Source organism: Capsicum annuum, chromosome 8 (genome assembly GCF_002878395.1).
Source record: "Capsicum annuum cultivar UCD-10X-F1 chromosome 8, UCD10Xv1.1, whole genome shotgun sequence".
Lineage (NCBI taxonomy): Eukaryota > Viridiplantae > Streptophyta > Magnoliopsida > Solanales > Solanaceae > Capsicum > Capsicum annuum.
The window spans coordinates 167,754,796-167,772,994 of NC_061118.1; the positions used below are offsets into that span (position 1 = coordinate 167,754,796).

The 18,199-nt window shown below is 35.8% G+C and overlaps 2 protein-coding genes and 1 long non-coding RNA gene across 6 annotated transcripts in view; 1 reads left to right on the forward strand and 2 right to left on the reverse strand.

Annotated features, from left to right (window-relative positions):
* LOC124886488 overlaps positions 1 to 7,970 on the forward strand; it is a 10,163-nt gene extending 2,193 nt beyond the window's left edge. Inside the window, exons 3-4 of one of the 4 annotated variants that reach the window (XR_007043781.1) lie at positions 5,307 to 5,391; positions 5,955 to 7,970. This is a non-coding gene — a long non-coding RNA (uncharacterized LOC124886488). The remainder of the gene's footprint in view (positions 1 to 5,306; positions 5,392 to 5,954) is intronic. The other 3 variants (XR_007043783.1, XR_007043782.1, XR_007043784.1) reach the window with 3 other exon arrangements.
* A 227-nt stretch (positions 7,971 to 8,197) lies between these two features.
* LOC107879521 (methyl jasmonate esterase 1-like) lies at positions 8,198 to 9,519 on the reverse strand. The gene is made up of 3 exons (XM_047395646.1): positions 9,499 to 9,519; positions 8,867 to 9,166; positions 8,198 to 8,564 (listed from the first exon to the last, which is right to left on the reverse strand). Exons 1-3 carry the CDS (start codon positions 9,517 to 9,519, stop codon positions 8,286 to 8,288), a joined length of 600 nt encoding a protein of 199 aa, XP_047251602.1. The 3' UTR covers positions 8,198 to 8,285.
* Positions 9,468 to 10,804, reverse strand: LOC107840329 (methyl jasmonate esterase 1). Its single transcript, XM_016684165.2, has 3 exons — positions 10,243 to 10,804; positions 10,031 to 10,168; positions 9,468 to 9,859 (listed from the first exon to the last, which is right to left on the reverse strand). The coding sequence occupies exons 1-3, from the start codon at positions 10,735 to 10,737 to the stop codon at positions 9,581 to 9,583; spliced, it is 912 nt and encodes a 303-aa protein (XP_016539651.1). The 5' UTR covers positions 10,738 to 10,804; the 3' UTR covers positions 9,468 to 9,580.
* Between the last annotated feature and the right edge of the window lie 7,395 nt (positions 10,805 to 18,199).

Sequence of the window (18,199 nt, forward strand, 5' to 3'; positions counted from 1 at the left end):
TATCACATTATCCATTGAAATGTCAGACACAGTGAAAGTGACTGATGTGTCTTTTGTTTTGCGCACCAAGTTCTCTTGGGCCAAAGTTATGCTGTCCTTTCGGTTTGTCTTTGAGCAGGGCATGTGCACATAAAGCTGATTGGAGGACCACTGTTCAAATCATAGCCGAAAATCAACTACTCAGACTTGTGGAACTGAAGTTGAAATCTATATAGAGTCTGAAATTGGGAATTGCTAAGCCAAAAGTTCGAATTTAATTGATAGACCCAACTCCAGATCCGTAAGTCTGAAGCTTGAATTTGTTAGTTTCCAGAGAGTGAAGAACATAAGAAACTGATTTAAAACTACAGCTTTATTGCAGAATTAAAATTATTTATAGGTTACAATCATAACTGAAAAAATAACCAACTCCTAAAGATAAGGATAAGGATTAGAAACTAATTTTATTGCTGACTAATATTAACTTCTAACAAATAACATAAAAATTAAACTGCTGCAGCTCTTATGCATATTTCTAACACTCCTCCTTGCTTTAAGAGCTGCAAACTCCAAGTTTTTTTTCTGAGAAGTTGAAATTTGTTTCCCGGTAAAGGCTTGGTGAAGATATCAGCCAACTGCTCCTCGGTTTTGCAATAGAGAAGAATCACATCACCAGTCTTTTGCACTTCCCTTAAGAAGAAAAGCTTGATGTTGAAGTGTTTTGTTTTGGCATGAAATACAGGATTGTGAGAAATTGCAATCGCAGATTGGTTGTCCACAAAAACTTCAGTTCCTTTTGTTTGATTCATATGCAAATCAACAAATACTTTCCTCAACCACAGAGCTTGATTCGCTGCTGCTGTTGCAGCCACAAATTCTGCCTCTGCAGTGGATTGAGCCACAATATCCTACTTCTTTGAGCACCAAGAAAATATTCCGGAGCAAGACTAAAGCAATATCTAGATGTGCTCTTCATGTCATCCACTGATCCAGCCCAATCACTATCAGAATACCCAAGTAGTTTCAGATTTGGATTTTTCTGAAACTTGACACCATAATTAATGGTTCCTTTGATGTATCTGATTAGTCTTCTTGTTGCTTTTAGATGCAGCTCACTAGCATAATGCATGAACCTCGATAAAATGCTTACAACATACAAAATATCGGGTCTTGTAGCTGTGAGATACATCAAACAACCGACTAAGCCTCTGAAGTACGTTTCCTCCACTTTCTCTGCTCCATCATTCTTGCTTAGTTTCTCTTTTTGGTTCATAGGAGTACTCATCTCCTTGCAATCTTCCATGTGGAACTTCTTCAGAATTTCTTTAGCATATTTCTTCTGATAAATAAAAACTTCATTCTGTCCCTGTTTGATTTCCATTCCAAGAAAATAGGACATTAGACCAAGATCAGTCATCTCGAAGGCTTGCATCATTTCTTGCTTGAAATCTTCAATATTCTTTGTATTGCTCCCAGTAACTAGTACATCATCAACATATATAGACACAACAAGAATATCAATGCCATTATGTTTAACATAAAGTGTAGATTTTGATACTCTTTTCAAAGCCTATCCCAACCAAATGATCATCTATTCAACCATACCAGGCCCTTGGTGCCTGTTTAAGTCCATAAAGCGCCTTCCTTAGCCTATAAACTTTGTTCTCTTTTCCTTTCGTCACAAAGACTTCGGATTGCTCAACATAAATCTCTTCCTGGAGAAAATCATTAAGAAATGCCGATTTGAATCCATCTGATACACTTTCCAGCCCAATTGTGCAGCAAGAGCAAGAAGTAACCTGTTCGTGTCAAGCCTAGCCACTGGTGCGAATATATCAAAGTAATCCATACAAAAAATTTGAGCATATCCCTTAACGACAAGCCTTGCTTTATGGTTGTTGACTGAACCATCAGTATTTAACTTTGTTCTGAAGGCCCATTTCAACCCAATTACTTTTCTGTCTCTAGGTTGATCAACAAGCTCCCAAGTCATGTTCTTCTCAATCATAAACAACTCCTCTTTCATTGCAGCCACCTAATTTTCATCATTCTTGGCTTCAATGTACCCAGCAGGTTCACATACTGCCACATTACATCTCTGATATATATATTAGTAAGTAGTCGAGTACCTTTAATCAGTGAATGATCCACCACTTCATCTTGCGATGAGAGTGATATTTGCTTTTCAGAAACTTTGGCAAGAAACTTTTCTGCTGAGTCCGAAGAGTTTAGGACAGGTTTCTTCGAGTCTTCCCAACACCATTCTTCATTCTCCATAAAATACACATCTCTACTGACGATTATATTTTCAGTTTGCGGTTGGAAGAATTTATACGCCTTTGAAACTGCACTGTATCCAATAAAAATGCCTGGAACAAATTTCTTATCTAGCTTGTCTCGTTTAACTTGAGAAACATAGGAAAAACAGTGACAACCAAACACTTTAAGGAAGTTTAATAATGGTTTGAACCCATACCAAGCTTCGAAAGGAGTTCGACCTCTCACCGCCTTTGTGGGAAGCCTGTTTTGGAGAAAAACTGATGTATTTGTTGCTTCTGCCCAAAATTTCTTTGGCAAGTTCTTCTTGTGCAACATGCATCTGGTCATCTCTATTATGTACCTGTTTCTTCTTTCACTTACTCCATTTTGTTGAGGAGTATACAGAGTAGTAAGCTGATGATGAATCCCGGCTTCCTCACATAAAATGTTGAATTGTTGAGAAGTGTATTCCTTTCCATTATCTGTTCGTATGGACTGAATTTTACAAGCAGCTTTATTTTCTACTTTTGCTTTGAACTTCCAAAAGACATTAGCAGCCTCTGACTTACGCTTGAGAAAGTAAATCCAACACATGCGAGTTAGATCATCAACAAAAATGATGTAGTAAAGACTACCTTTTAGTGAGGGAGTCCTTTGAGGTCCTGCTATATCGGTATGAATTAGTTGCAATTTCTTTGACGCTCTCCAAGTTGTTTTTGGAAATGGAAGTCTGCTTCTAATATTGGCAAGCAAGGCAATTTGAAGAATTCACTTTTAAGACAGGTAGGTCCTCGACTATTTCTGCCTTTTGCATTTTAAGCAACCCTTCATAGAGATAATGTCCTAGTCTTTGCCATACTTCTGCAACATTTTCTTTGGCTGAAAAAATACATGCTCCTCCTCAAATGGATCTAATGAGAAACTTTTACCTCTCATTCTTACTTTAAACATTTCTTGATCTGATGCATCCTTGATTAAGCAATGTTTATCTTCAAAATTTAATTTGAAGCCGTTTTCCATCAATTGACCAACACTAAGCAAGTTTTGATCTATTTCAGGTACATAAAGCACTTGAGAAATTGTTTTTGTACCTGGGTGACTTGGAATAGCAACCGTTCCTTTTCCTTGTACAGGAATATATTCACCGTTACCTATTCTAACTTTAATAATGGTTGTAGGCTTTAATTCCTTGAAGAGATCCTTGTCGTTTGTCATGTGATTAGTACATCCACTATCAATCAACCAACACTCACTTGATGATTTACTTGAAAAACATGTAGCAACAAAGAGTTGATCTTCCTCCTCTCCATCCACGATTTGAGCATCTGCTTCTTGTTGCTGATTTTTGTTCTTGCAAATGACCGCTTCATGCCCAAGTTGATTGTATTTACTACACTTAGCGTCAGGCCTTCTCCAACACTTGTATGGTGGATGGCCTTTCTTGTTACAATGCTGACATGGAGGAAAGTTTTTCTTTTTGTTTTCAGTTTTTCCTGTTGCAGTACCTGCTGGAGCGCTTTCATCGTTCCTCTTGTTCTTCTTCTTTTTATTTTTACCTCCATCTTGAGGCTTGGCAAATAATGCTCCCTCGGTATTTCCTTCATCTCTCATGACCTTTCGTTGTTCTTGAGCCTGTAAAGCATTCAACAACTCCATCAAGGTGATCTTAGACAGATCCTTGGTATTTTCCAAAGTATTTTCCCTGGTTTTCTTGTCTTTATGGTTCTTGATCTGGGCCATAGTTGGATTGTCAGGCAATGGAGGAATTTCATATTCCTCTTCAACTGCCTCCCACATATCCATGGCATCTAGATAAGTTTCCATCCTTACAACCCAAATCTGATAGTTTTCACCATTAAAAGCAGGTAGTGCCATACTTGAAAAACTTGATTCTGCTTCCATGCTTCATAAACTTGCCTTGTTTCAGTTATTACTTAGATGGAAACACCCACAGATCCCTCAAGAAATAAGTGTTTTGATACCAATTGTTAGTTTCCAGAGAGTGAAGAACATAAGAAACTGATTTTACAAGTTGATGAACAAGTGGAACATGAGTTTGATAAGTTTAACAGAGAGATATTGATGAAAGCAAAAACTACAGCTTTATTGCAGAATTAAAATTAGTTATAGGTTACAATCCTAACTGAAAAAATAACCAACTCCTAAAGATAAGGATAAGGATTAGAAACTAATTTTACTGCTGACTAATATTAACTTCTAACAGATAACATAAAAATTAAACTGCTGCAGCTCTTGTGCATTTTTCTAACAGAATTATAAAAAGTTCCGACTTTTATGATATTGTTTCTTATTTGAACCTTTACCGTCTGTCATACTGCCTTGTACCTTGAGCCGGAGGTCTATCGGAAACAGCCTCTCTACCCCGTTAGGGGTAGTGGTATGGACTACGTATACTCTACCTCCTCAGACCCCACTAAGTGGGAATATACTGGTTTTTTGTTGTTGTTGTTGTTTCTTATTTGAACCTATTTTCATTGAAATTGGTTGCGTTAAGAAAGGAGTTTTTCAGAAGTTCTACAACTTTATTAATGCATCCTTTTCCAGAACCCCGGATATTAAATGATAACCTTAACGCCTTTGCTGCACAAAACTAGCAAAATTTAATTTTAAAAAAGATCGATCGTGATTATGCTTTGTTTACCTGAAGCGGGCTCAACTGATAAAGATAACTTGCCAAGTACCTGGGACTAGAGGTCAAGGTTGTTGGAGGATTTTTAGGGCCATTGTCGTATGTAACAATATTATCTTGAGATGCTATTCCACTGGAAATCTGTAATGAAATATGAAACATAAAGTGTTAATTATCAGAAGAAATTGTCTTAATGCTAAAGCTGGCGAAATGATACCTCGATGAAGAGTGTGGTTGCATTGAGATGTTGTAATGATCGTGCAAAATTTATTTTCTAAATTTATCCTATTTTAACCGATCTCATAATTTTTAGTCATTATTTTATAGTTATGGGTCAAATTAATATTTTTCTTAACTTTTAAGACATAAAAATTTAGGTAGCAGGGTTTATTATATGTATTAATAATCTATAATAAAGATCAGGAAATTTAGAGAAAGAGGGGCACAACAGTTTCTACAATGTTTCACGTTCATCGCTTCAGAACAGAGTATCTACGCTTCAGGTTAGGCTTACTTTTTTGATGAATTTCTTCTTATTTCTACGATGCTATATCTGCAATCACAAGGTGTTCTTATTTCTACGATGCTATATCTGCAATCACAAGTTGGTCATATGGGTGATTTAAAAGGTTAATTACAAGGGCATGGAAGGTTGTGCATTCACTAGAATTAGGTGGATTAAATTAATGATATTACATCCTAGTACTAACATGAATAACATTGACAGTTGGTGGGTAAATAATGTCAAAGATGTTAAATACTAAAAGTGGGCAGTAGCTAGACTATGGCATTGATTATTTATGTTATTTGTGGGTAAATTAGTGTAAAAGTAGTCCAAAAAAAAGAAGAATGTTTCTTCTTATAATTTAATGTTGATTAAAGTGACTTTCTGTACATGGAATAGTGCTACTGCAAGCCTTTGTTTTTTTAACTTTTCCAAGCGTCCTTAGCCTATATAATCATATAGTGATCCAACGTGATGGTGACAAATTTAGGCATAGTTGTGAAATTTATTTTGAGTAAAATTTTATAAAATGGGTGTCATTAGATTCGTATTCTTGATTAGATTGGACTCATTCGGAGGTGATTCGGAAGGATAAAGCTTCCATCTGATTCTTTCGGTTTCGAGTTTACTTCTCCAGTCTTTGTTTAAGGCAAGTTGAGACTTTTCTTAGACTCTTTTTCAACGTGTTTATTTGAATATTTGTTTGTTATGTGTAATGGGAGTAATGAAAACTCGGGGGGTCCCGTATAGATGATTGTGACCGAAGTTGCTTGGACTCTCCAAAAACGTTGCCGCATCTGTGTCGGATCCTTCAGAAATACACTATTTTTGGAGGATCCGACACGCACCTGTAGACATTTTTAAAGAGTCCGAGAAACTTAGATTGTGACGAGCATCTATGCGGTTGCAGGTGTTGTTTGAGGGGATAAAATAAGTTAATTGTATGTTTGAACTGTTTTCCCCTATGTGCTAGTCCGATGGACTGATTGGTTATGGTACATAAATTAGTGAAAAAGTTGGTTAATGATGATACTTGTACTTGATAAGTTAACTTTGAAATTGATGTCTGATCTGGTTTTAAGATAAGAAGTGCTTTGCTTGATTTTATTGATTATTTGGGGTTGGAGTTGCACGTCTGCACATCATGCATTGCATTTTATATGAGATCGGAGTGCACCCCTGCACAAATATTTATTGGGATCGGAGTGCAGCCCTACGCAGTATATTTATTGGGAGTGGAGTGCATGCCTGAACAATATACATATTGGGGTCGGAATGCACGCCTGTATAGTATATGCATTTGCATTGATTCAGATTGGTTAAAGTATATTTGTTGACCTTGTACTTATTATGTATGTGTTATTTATTTCCCTGGATTGAGAAATTCTTGGATTGTGGTATGATATGCTTATGACTGTTAAACTTGACTATTCAGCTAGATTAAGGTGGCCTTTCTGAGTGCAGGTTGTGTGTTTGTTTTTAGATGATTTATGTGGTGTCACTCGTCACCACTTTGAATTAGGGTCGGTCGACGATGCTTGCTGAGTACACGTGGTTCCTTACTCACTCTTGCTTTTTCTGCAACCTACGTGCAAGTACAGATCTGACGACCTCTGAATATTGATCCCTGTGGTTCCTCTTTGCTAGCATCATCGGTGATTCGAGGTAGTCGCCACTGGCTTTAGAGACTACTGAAATCTCCTTCAGCCTTATTCTTATGCATTTTCCGCATTTTGAAAGACTCAAATTTTCTTTTGTTTCTATATTTTAGTGGCTTGTATTAGTGACTTTCAGACCTGAGACCATCTACGAATTGATTTTACTAGTCTATTTATCTACTTTTGAGATTATTCAGGATTGGTTATATTCTTACTTTCTTCCGTTTCTATGAGTTTGAGACGTTCTTGGAATTTCGTTTTTGGCTTACCTATCAGGGAGGATGGAATAGGTGCCATCATGGTCCCGAATTTTGGGCTGTGACAGATGTACACCAGACATTAGAGCAGTGACAAAAACCGCAACTGAAATCTTTTCCGGAAAGCTTTCCATGGCTTTAGATATGACGAATCCACTAAATCTATAACCTACAAGAACCACTTTTTCACGTGCAGGAAGAGAAGCCATGAACTCCATTAGCCGACTGAAGTAAACAGATAAATGTGGGATTTCAAGGACCTGCTTCGGGTTGATCCCTGAAGCATACCTGTGACATTATGCCCCGAAGATCCCATCAATGCCATAATCTTGTACCAAGATCGGGCTCCATCGCATCCCCACGAAGTGTTTGTTAGCTTTAGGGCATCTAGGCTTGGACAGCATTGCATTGCCATACGGCAAGAGAAGTATCAGAAATCAGGTATTTGCTTTTCTCAATAGTTTTTTTCCTTTCTTTTGAACTATGAGCTGTTGTAAACATGGGATCATATAATTAGAGGAGTTGACTTTTACAACTTCCATGATGAAGAAACCCCAGGTGAAAATGAGGTATTGAGTTGTATTTTCTAATTAGCATCCACTAAGTCAATTAGATGAAGATGTTCTAATTAATTGAATTATTGATCCTAAAGATTTTAGCCAGATGGATTTCTGCTGATTACTGATAGTCTTTCAGATGATATGTCATATACTATACAGAATAAACCAAAGACATGGGATTTTTATAATAAGTGTAGCGATTTTCTAGCAAAGGATTTTGACAGCACACCATAAATCTGAAAATTATACATGGCTCGACTCCCATAGAGTGAAATCATTGGGGATGTTTGGACAACAGGTGAAAGATCGATCCAGCAATATCACGTGAATGAAGAAGGAAATTTTTACAAGTTATTATCAATTCTGTTTTTTCTTGAATATATGGAATGAAAAGGTGTATAACTTAAGCAAAGCTTGTCACTCGTGAATAATGCGCAGAAGAAGAGTGAAAAGTTGAAGGGACCTAGACATCATGACCATGTGATCAGCATCCGGTATCTCTTTCACTTCATCAGGAGGATTCCTTTCAATCATCCATTGTTGGAATTCCTTCGTTAGTTGTTTATCTTCACCAGCTACAATAAACACTCGTCTTACTGATCCATACCTATTGCTCGAAAGAGCCATCACTTTAGATATGTCCTCCAAATTATATAAATATCGTGGCCTAACTAGCATAGTCGCCAATGCCCAATCCTAGCACACCAAAAATTTAAAATGCAGGCAGTCAAATTAGGTCCATTCCCTTGAAATACCAGACACACAGTTGTTTCACTTTTAGATATTGTTGTGCTCAATTTTCTTACCTCATAAGATTGTTTGCCAAGTACTTTGTACCGAAGTTGAAGGTTGTTGGAGGATTGCAAGGTCCATAGTCGTATGTAACTCGATCATCAAGTTGAGATGCTACTAGTCTATTACCCTGGATGATTTCAAGGCAATCATAGCTATAGATAAGAGATCATCATCTCATGGCTGAAAAGTTAGCAAAAAGGTACCTTGCTATAGATAGTGGTCGCATTTAGAGTTGGACCAGGCATTACAGCTGTGACAAATATAGCTACTAAAATATTTTGAGGGAAGCTTTCCATGGCTCTAGATATCGCGAATCCACCAAGGCTATGGCCTACCAGAACCACTTTCTCATGTGCATGAAGAGAAGTCAGGAAATCCATTAGCGGACTGAAGTAATCAGACAAACGTGGGACTTCGAGCACCTGCTTGGGGTTGATCCCTGAACCACCCAAGTCAATAGCTGTGACATTATGCCCCGACAATTTTATGAGTACAACAATCTTCTACCAGGACCAATTTTATGAGTACAACAATTTTATGATTTTGTTATACTTGTCCATTAGAGATCTAAGGGTCAATATTAGTTTAATTAATTAAGCCCCTAAACCATGGTTAAACCAGTTGGAATCAGATGATTTTGAGAAAGGCATCCAAGGACTTATGTGAGACAGTCTTTCTTTTTTGTCGAGCTAGCCAAATTGGATCAACATTCATCGTTGATCCTTCAATTTTTATTTTATAATTCAAACATGTTACATTGTTATTAATAACAAACTGTGTAATCAATTGATCCAGGGTGCACACGTCCCAAAAACTAGTACAGTAACAAAAATACTGGTGAAAGTTGAACTGCCATTTTTAAAATTTATTTCAGCGTACTTTGTTATTGAATATGAAATCACAGATCAAGAAGCTTGTCACTTGTGAGCAATGCGCAGAAGAAGAGAAAAAAGTCGTTGGGGATTATACATCATGGCCATGTGATCAGATCCCGAGATCTCTTCCACTTCATCGGGAGGGTTCTTTTCTATCATCCACTCTTGGATTTCCTTATTCAGAGTTTTATCTTCAGCAGCCACGATGAACACTCGCCTAACTGTGCCGTACCGTTTGCTTGAAAGTCCCATCTCCTTTGATATGTCTTCGTCACTGTATATATATAATGGTCTTGTTAATGTTGTAGCCAACACCCAATCCTAACATTAAGAAGGAAAAAGACGCTACTTATTAGTTCAATGATGTTAAGTGTTCTACTCAAATGAAGGTACAATCTCAGCTAGTTTTTTCAAATTGGTAATTTCTGCTGATAACAATTGGCGAAAACATGAATTATTAGGGTCGTCCTCATTACCATTTTGCTTGCTTACCTGAATTGGGCACAGCTGATAAGTATTTCTTGCCAAGTACATTGGACCTAAGATGAAGGTTGTTGGAGGATTGGTTGGTCCATTATCGTATGTTACACGATTATCAAGTTGCGATAGCATTCCACTGGAAGACTTTAACTAGATAATAGTTTCAAACGTAAGTGTTAGCTGACAGAAGAGATCATAGCAAAGGCAAAGTTGGTAAACTATACCTTGGTTAAGAGTGTGGTTGCATTTAGAGTTGGACCAGGCATATGAGCAGTGACAAATACAGCAACTGAAATCTTTTCTGGAAAACTTTCCATCGCTTTAGAAATAGCCAACCCGCCAAAGCTATGGCCTACAAGAATCACTTTCACATGTGCAGGAAGAGAATCCATGAACTCCATTAGCGGACTAAAGTAATCAGACAAAAGTGGGATTTCGAGCACCTGCTTCGGGTTGATCCCTGAAGCACCCAAGTCAAGAGCTGTTACATTATGCCCTGAAGATCTTATCAGTGCCACAATCTTGTACCAAGACCATGCTCCATGCCACGCGCCATGAACTAGCACGAAATGCTTGCTAGCTTTAGGACATTTAGGGCCTGACATGCTTGCTTTTACATATGACAACAGAGGTTTTAGAACTACTAGACTTGTTAGAAAATCGCTTTCTCCGTGTCTTTTTCTTCTTCTTTTGAATAATGAGCACATTGTATGAACCATTACAAGGCAATTATACAATTCCAGGAGGTTGACTTTTGCTAATTAATTACCCCTTCGTTTAAAAAAGAATGACTTATTTTTTTTTTAATCCATTTTCAAAAGAATGACCCCTTTTTTTTTTATAATACTTTAATTTCAACTTTCCACGTGACATGTTTAAAACCACAAAATTAAACACATTTTGGTACATTTGACATTACTTTAATTTAGAACTACAAAATTCAAAAGTTTCTTTATTATCTTAAATGTCATGTCAAGTCAAACTATTCTTTTTTAAACGAAGGGAGTACTACTTACTTCCGCTGAAGTAGCCCAATGTTAGGTGTTATATGGGGCATTTTATTTTTGTGTTGGATGTGTTTCTTGAGAAAATTGAAGGATTTGGTGACATTGACCAATTTAAAGGGTCAAACATAATTAAAAAACTTGATTAAGTTAATTGTGGACTTGATTAATATTTTTTAATTTTTTTAATCTTTTCAAAAATACAAATTAACCCACACCCACAAAACTTCCCTCCCTCTGCAAATCAATCTCTCTATCTTCTCTCTTTCTCACGATAGTTTTTCTCTCTAACTTCTCCCAACCAACAACTTTTCAAATTTCTCCCTTCAATTAAACTTGTGCAACTTCAACCTCTGGCAACAAATAATTTTGAGTTCTTGCCCGTTCCCTTTTTACTTTCAACCGTCAGTCGACGTGACAACATTCTCTAGCGACAACAACTTCGCGTTCTTCATCATTTCTTTTCGATTTTCACGAGTAAAAAATGAGGAACTTGATTTGTTGGTGTTTGTTATTTTTTATGTTTTTTGTTATTTTTTTTAATGTTTGTTATTTTTTAGTTGAATTTCTCATCTAGATGTATCTGCTACTGCTATTTCTTAATAATGGATAAAACATGTATCCAACAAATGAGTATTTGTTGCAATATAATCTGTTGCAACATATATGACTAATATGTTGCGCAGATTAGTAATCTGTTGCAACATATATGACTAATCTGTTGTAACGTATATAACTAATCTGTTGCAACATATATGACTAATTTATTGCAACAAATGAGTAATCTGTTGCAACATATATGACTAATTTGTTGCAACAAATGAGTAATCTGTTGGATTCGTTTATAGTGTTGTAATATGAATCCAAGATATGGGTAATCTGTTGCAACAGATTACTCACTTGTTGCAATAGATGACTCATATGTTGGATTCATGTTGCAGGTTCTATCCATTGTAGCAGTAGCAGATACACCAAATAAGAAATTCAACAAAAATTATAATTTTACTTACCAAATAAGTTATGAAGTAATGTCCAAGTGATATACGAACAAAATTTGACCTAAATTTTTTTAAAAAATTTCAACAAGGGCACAACGAAAAAGTAAAACACATGAAAAATTTTATGAAACAGGTAAAGAAGACAAAAATAATATATCATACATCAAATGCAAAAGGATCAAGGGGACAAACATTTAAGTTCTCCTAAAAACGTTTAAGTTCCCTAATATTTTAATTGATTTCTAATTGTTGACCCATCTGTTACAACAGATTTTCTATCTGTTTGATAATTTCCAACAGATGAATCATCTGATGCAACATGTTAGTCATCTGTTGATTCAAATTAAGCAATTATTAGTAATAACTAAATTGATTTAACTAAAATTAAAGACGTCTCTACGACAATGGAACAAACATTTTTGTTCTCCTAAAAAATTTGAGTTCCGTAGTATTTTAATTATTTTTCAACAGATTATCTATTTGTTGCAACAAGTTAGTCATCTATTGCAACAGATGTTTATAACAGGTTAGTCATTTGTTTATTCAAATTAAGCAATTATTAATAATAACTAAATTAATTTAGTTAAAATTGAAGACAAGTCTTTAATATAAGACCTTAGACGGGGGACAAATATTTGAGTTCTCCTAAAAACATTTGAGCTTTAGTATTTTAAATTGTTTTTCAACACATAGAACTCGGAACCAAAATGAGCCACGAAATTTAAAAGGTGATCAAAATAGGCCACCTATTTAAAAAGTTACCAAAATAGGCTAAACGTAATAATTTATTACGTTTCTACTTTTTTCTTAACGGTTAATAACAGAGTTGACTTTTACAAAAACGTACGAATTTCTTACGTTTTATATATTTTTTTTGTAAAATGTAAGAAATTCTTACGTTTTATAAATAAATAAAAATATAAGAATTTCTTACGTTTTACACGATAACCGAGGAAAAAATACAATGAATTGTCAAAACAATTAAAACGGTACTAAAAAAAAGAGTTGTTCAACGTAACAAAAAGTTTCGTTCTTAACTTTTTTATAGCAGTGGTCCCCCACCCACAATTTCTTTTTCCACAAATGTCCCATCACTTATACTTTTTCCTCTTTTTACATATGATAATTATGAATTTTTTAATTAGTTAAATTTATTTATTTTACATGTAGTTCAAGTAATTTATTTTTTCTAATAAATTTTTACGTTTTACATAAAAAATTTTTTAAAAAAGAAGTATCAATTACCTCATTAACTTAACAATTTTCTTATATTTATTCTATATAAAAAAATAATCACTTCTATCCTTAATTATCCTATTTCTCTTTAAAAAAATTATACGTTTGAGTTTTCCTCTACTCCAAAATAGTGAAATGTTGAATTATCATCTATCAAATATGCTACTATATACAAGAATTATATTTTTTTAGGAGCGTTCCTAAAAAAATATATTTTCTTATATTAATTTAGGAGTGTTCCTAAATTAAATTGTAATTTTTTTACTCCATTAATTATAATATAAAACGTATTTGTGCATGTGAGTCTCCTCAATATCCTAATCGAAACACTAATCGAAAACTACGATGAATCACTATCCGAAAAAATTAATTTCATATTTTTAACACACTAAAAAAATATAATTCTTGTATATAGTAGCATATTTGATCGACGATAATTCAACATTTCACTATTTTGGAGTGTAGACACGTGATTTCGTCCTCTTAAAAGTTTAATTTTTATTTACTTTTACCCATTTTTATTTTATCCTACCGTTTACCCTCATCCATGTTATTATACCCTCACAAAATACAAAAAATAACAAACTCCCTAACAAATTCTATCCTATCCTAACCCCTACATTTTATCCTAACAACCTATCCAATCAAAATAAAACACATCACACCCTACCCCATACCCTACCCCCACCTCACCACTACCCTACCCTACCCCTACCCCTTTTTACACGTTTTTTGAACCCAGGGAATGGACACGGGAAGGGACCATATATTCACATACATATTCCATTTATAGAGAAGGGGGCAGACACCATTCTTTTCTTTTTCTTCTTTTTCTGGGTTCACAAACACACATACACCATTACTCTCTTCCATTTTTAGGGGAATTCATACATACCTCACAGAAATTCTCTTCTTCTCCAACAACATTCCATACACACAATATTCACGCCCACTCACGGGCTGTTACACACACACACTCCTCACCATCACATACGCGCACACACAATCACACACACATTTACTAAAATGGCGTGAGAGTAGGGAGACGAGAGAGAGATCGGAGATCGACGAGTCCTCGCCTGAAGCTCGCCGAAAAAGGGCTCATCCGCCACCGAGAAACACCAACAGCCCGCTTCCCCATGATTTCTGATCAAAATATCACTAGCACAATGCGAATCAACAACCAAACAAGCCAATCCCGACCCCTCTAAGCTAATTTTGATGAATTCCCACTTGAAAGTCGCCGGAACAGCCACCGAGAACATCAAAAGCTGCGTTTGGCTATTGTCCCGATGAAATCTACCGGAAAACAGTACCATCAGGTCAATTTCGATCTAAAAATCACGTTTCTTGGTGGTACGAATTGGGTTTTAAGTGTTTGTCGGCTTCTTTGTGATTTTTGAGTTCGAATCAGATTTTGGGTATTGCTTTGGACTGGTTTTTAACTGATTTGGAGAGTCGATATTTTGGTACCCGTTGAGGTTATTGGACGCGGATTCTATTGAATTTAATCAAAATAATACATCAATTTTGAAAGAGACATTGAGGTCCAATTCTATCTTCTCTCCCTTTAATTTTAACGTGAATGTGAATGATTTGTTGTTTGGTATGTTTGAATCGTTGTTGTGTGTTGGTTGATGTTGGTTTTGGATTTTGAAAAAATGATTTGGTAATCGAAGCATGTGTTAATCATTGGTTGATCATGAATTTGGGACGAATTGAAAAATTGATAAAAAGGGTGAATATAGATTGATTTAGGTTTATTGTTGTTTTGTTTAATTCGGAATAAATATCATGTTTTGGCATGAGGATCGGTAAGCAAATCGTAGGCTTTGGGTAGGCAAAGTTTAGGACTTTTGGTGATTTGTTGAATGTGTGAATATTTGGTGGTTGTTTCTTTTTATTTTACCGCACAAGATTGAGAAATGTATTCATTTTATCAGGGAATGCCCCGAGATCTTATGTACTTATTCACCGGGGAATGCCCCGACGTATCATGTTGGCGGAAAATGGTCGTGATGAAGGCTCGAGGCATTGAGTAAGGCATTGAAGCTTAGTCTAGATTTAGTTTAGAATAGGATTTATATTTTCGTATTTTTTTATTTTTGGATTGTATAATTGGACTGGACTTTACATTTTTGGATTGTTTTATTTTGTTTATTGTTTGATTATTTTGCGTGCTTTTGTGTGGTTTATATATTTCTTAGTGTCAAAAAAATAGCCGATACACTCTACCAAGCGACCGTGGTTGAACCACGGGATCGAGGGGTGCCTAACACCTTCCCCTCGGTGAACAGAATTCCTTAGCCGAAATCTCTGCTCGCAAACCAGTTTAAAGAGTCAAATGGTTATGAAAAGGATTTTCCAATGGTGACTTGGCACACCAGATTATGCCAAGTGGCGACTCTGAATAAAAAATGTTAATAATCCTTTTCCGAAAAATTTTTTCATTTCTTGTCACTTAAATAATAAAACCCTTTCGAACATTAAATTATAACCATTATTTTTTTTGGAGTCGAAAAAGGGGTGTGACAGCTCTGGCGACTCTGCTGGGGAACTTGATAAGTTTTTAGAATTCGAGCTATATTTTGGAGTCGTATCGACTTTGTTTGGCATTACGAGTGTATAAGCATTGCTTGTGATTATTGTTGGTGTTATTTTCACTTTTGTGCGTTTTCGTACTCTTTGTTTATAGTATTTATCCTATGTGTTACCGCTTTATATCTGTCATCATGAGTCCACCCCCCGGCCTTCTTTCTGCAACAAGTCCGTAGTACACGTGTTGTACACAACCTCTAGTTGAGTCACTCTTATTTTAGGGGGGGGGGAGAGCCTTCAGTGTTATGGAGTAGGTGGAAAGCAAAGCAGCCACTATCGACCATACGCTCCCCCGAACAGCCTTGTTAGTGAACCACAATGTATGTCAGCCTTTAGGTCATGCTTATGTGCATCATACTGAGACCTAGCGGGACCCACATGGCCCTTTGTAGGAGACTCACCTGTAAAGCATCTCTACGTGCTAATTTTGCATCTTTAAGGGTAATGTGATCATTTGACGGACTGATTTAAAAAAATAAATAAATTGTTAGGAGTAAGGTGCGTAGGCAAAAACGAAAAAAAAAAAAAGAAGAAGAGAATGAATCAAAAGGAGTGTCGTAGTTTATTTTAGAGTTCTTTATGGCTTTTGTTCTTCACAATCCAAAAACTCAAAAAGATTTTTTTTTACGTTTTACATTTGTCTTCTCAAAGTACCGTAAATTCAAAAAAAAAAAAAAGAAAAAACAAGTTTTGTTTGCCTTTTCTACTTATTTGTCAAAAATAAAAATACCAAAAAGATTTTTTCTTCATAATTGGTGGTGTCAGTCTTAGTTAAAGTGTCTAGCTGAAAATCCAAAAGTTTTTTTTTTTTCGTTTGTTTTTGGTAGTGTCTCTTAAGTTAGGGTCAATTTATTAGTTAATCGTTAATTGTCCAATCTGGACGAACTACGCACCCCTGATTCTCCTCTTTCGGGATGTGAGATACGTAGGCAGCCTATTGTTGTTTCGGGGATCTTAGTTAAAAAATTCAAAAAAAAAATAAAATTAAATGATTTTCTTCACTCTTTATTTAGAGTAGGTGTTTCATACATATCTTGAAAAAAAAAAGATTTTCCTCAATAGTCGTAGGTTTCATTTTTGGTTGATCTTATTTCCAAAAAGATTTTCTTCACTCTTCATTTAGAGTAGGTGTTTCATGTACATCTTTAAAAGAAAGCAACAAAAAGATTTTTCTTTAATAGGTTCAAGTTCCATTTTCACATGAAAGTTAAAACTGAAAACCCAAAAAGATTTTCTTTGGTAATCATAGATTTCACTTTGTATGGGGATGTTAAAGCTGAAAAATTCAAAAATATTTTTGTCAATTCTTTTGACAAATTGTTATTTTCTTTTCTTCTGAAAGTTTCGAGAAAAAAAAAGAAAAAGAGTTCAATTGGCCATTTTGGCATGACTGTCCGAACTACGCAAGATCTGATTCATGTACAACATGATACGTAGGCAACCTACTTTTGGGTTTGATCTAATTATTTTGTTTCGTTGTTTTTCATTATTTTTCCTCTTTTAAAGAAAAACAAAAGCCATAAAGAATGATAAAATAAAGCTAGATAACGAGAGAAAAAAAAGAGCAGTGATTGATATGTAAAAAAAAAAAAGAAAAAAAGAAAAAACAGAGAGAGGGAAATAATAATAATAATAATAATAGTAATAGGTGTAGATAAAAATAAGTGTAGACAAAAATCGAGATGATGTTAAAATGACCTCGCTACCCTCAAAAGCTGGTAGAAATGAACATGAATTTAGGACAATTTTACCAATGTGATTCCCATGCTTGTTATGTGCCCTAATCCTAACGGATGTCGTCTTTGATGAGCATGTTCTTTCAGATAACAGTGGTAGGTTTGCAGCACTCTAGCTAGTCACCCATACTTCACTAGATCCAAAGCAAAGCTCGCCATGGCTAGCAGAGAGATTGAAAATGCGCTCATTGACCCGGATCAGGATCACAGGGAAGAAAGTTCTGAACACAATGATGAGGTAGTAAGGCTTAGGCAACAATTGATAGATTTACATCGGGCATGGGCCAGCGGAATGCCTCCTCCTCCGCTCCCTGAAGGTCTTGGGAATATCTCTAACTGCCCACCGCTCTCTCAGGCGCAATTCTCTGCTCCTACTGAGTCACCTGAGCACGCGCTAGGATTCACTCCGCGACATTATTATCCTGGCAGTTCTGGTGTGCCCTTGGCAGCTCCCCAATCAAGACTAGCTGCTTAGCCAGTGCCACCGATCACACCGGTATTCGTGGCTCCGCCACCACATGAAACTCCCATATATGCTGTGCGTCCCACAATGAGGCTTCCTAGGTCTGCCAGTGAGCCAGTACTGAAGGTTTCAGATAGTCAGTATTA

What these genes read in the sequence shown, in the direction of transcription:
- LOC107879521 (XM_047395646.1), bottom strand. Translation starts at nt 9,519, where the DNA reads ATGGCAGTTCAACTTTCACCA. An exon ending in TGGCAGTTCAACTTTCACCA is followed by an intron (nt 9,167 to 9,498) that starts GTATTTTTGTTA and finishes TGGTCCTGGTAG; the next exon opens with AAGATTGTTGTACTCATAAA. An exon ending in CGACCACTATCTATAGCAAG is followed by an intron (nt 8,565 to 8,866) that starts GTACCTTTTTGC and finishes TTGGTGTGCTAG; the next exon opens with GATTGGGCATTGGCGACTAT.
- LOC107840329 (XM_016684165.2), bottom strand. Translation starts at nt 10,737, where the DNA reads ATGGTTCATACAATGTGCTCATTATTCAAAAGAAGAAGAAAAAGACAC. An exon ending in CAACCACACTCTTAACCAAG is followed by an intron (nt 10,169 to 10,242) that starts GTATAGTTTACC and finishes ACTATTATCTAG; the next exon opens with TTAAAGTCTTCCAGTGGAAT. An exon ending in ATCAGCTGTGCCCAATTCAG is followed by an intron (nt 9,860 to 10,030) that starts GTAAGCAAGCAA and finishes TCTTAATGTTAG; the next exon opens with GATTGGGTGTTGGCTACAAC.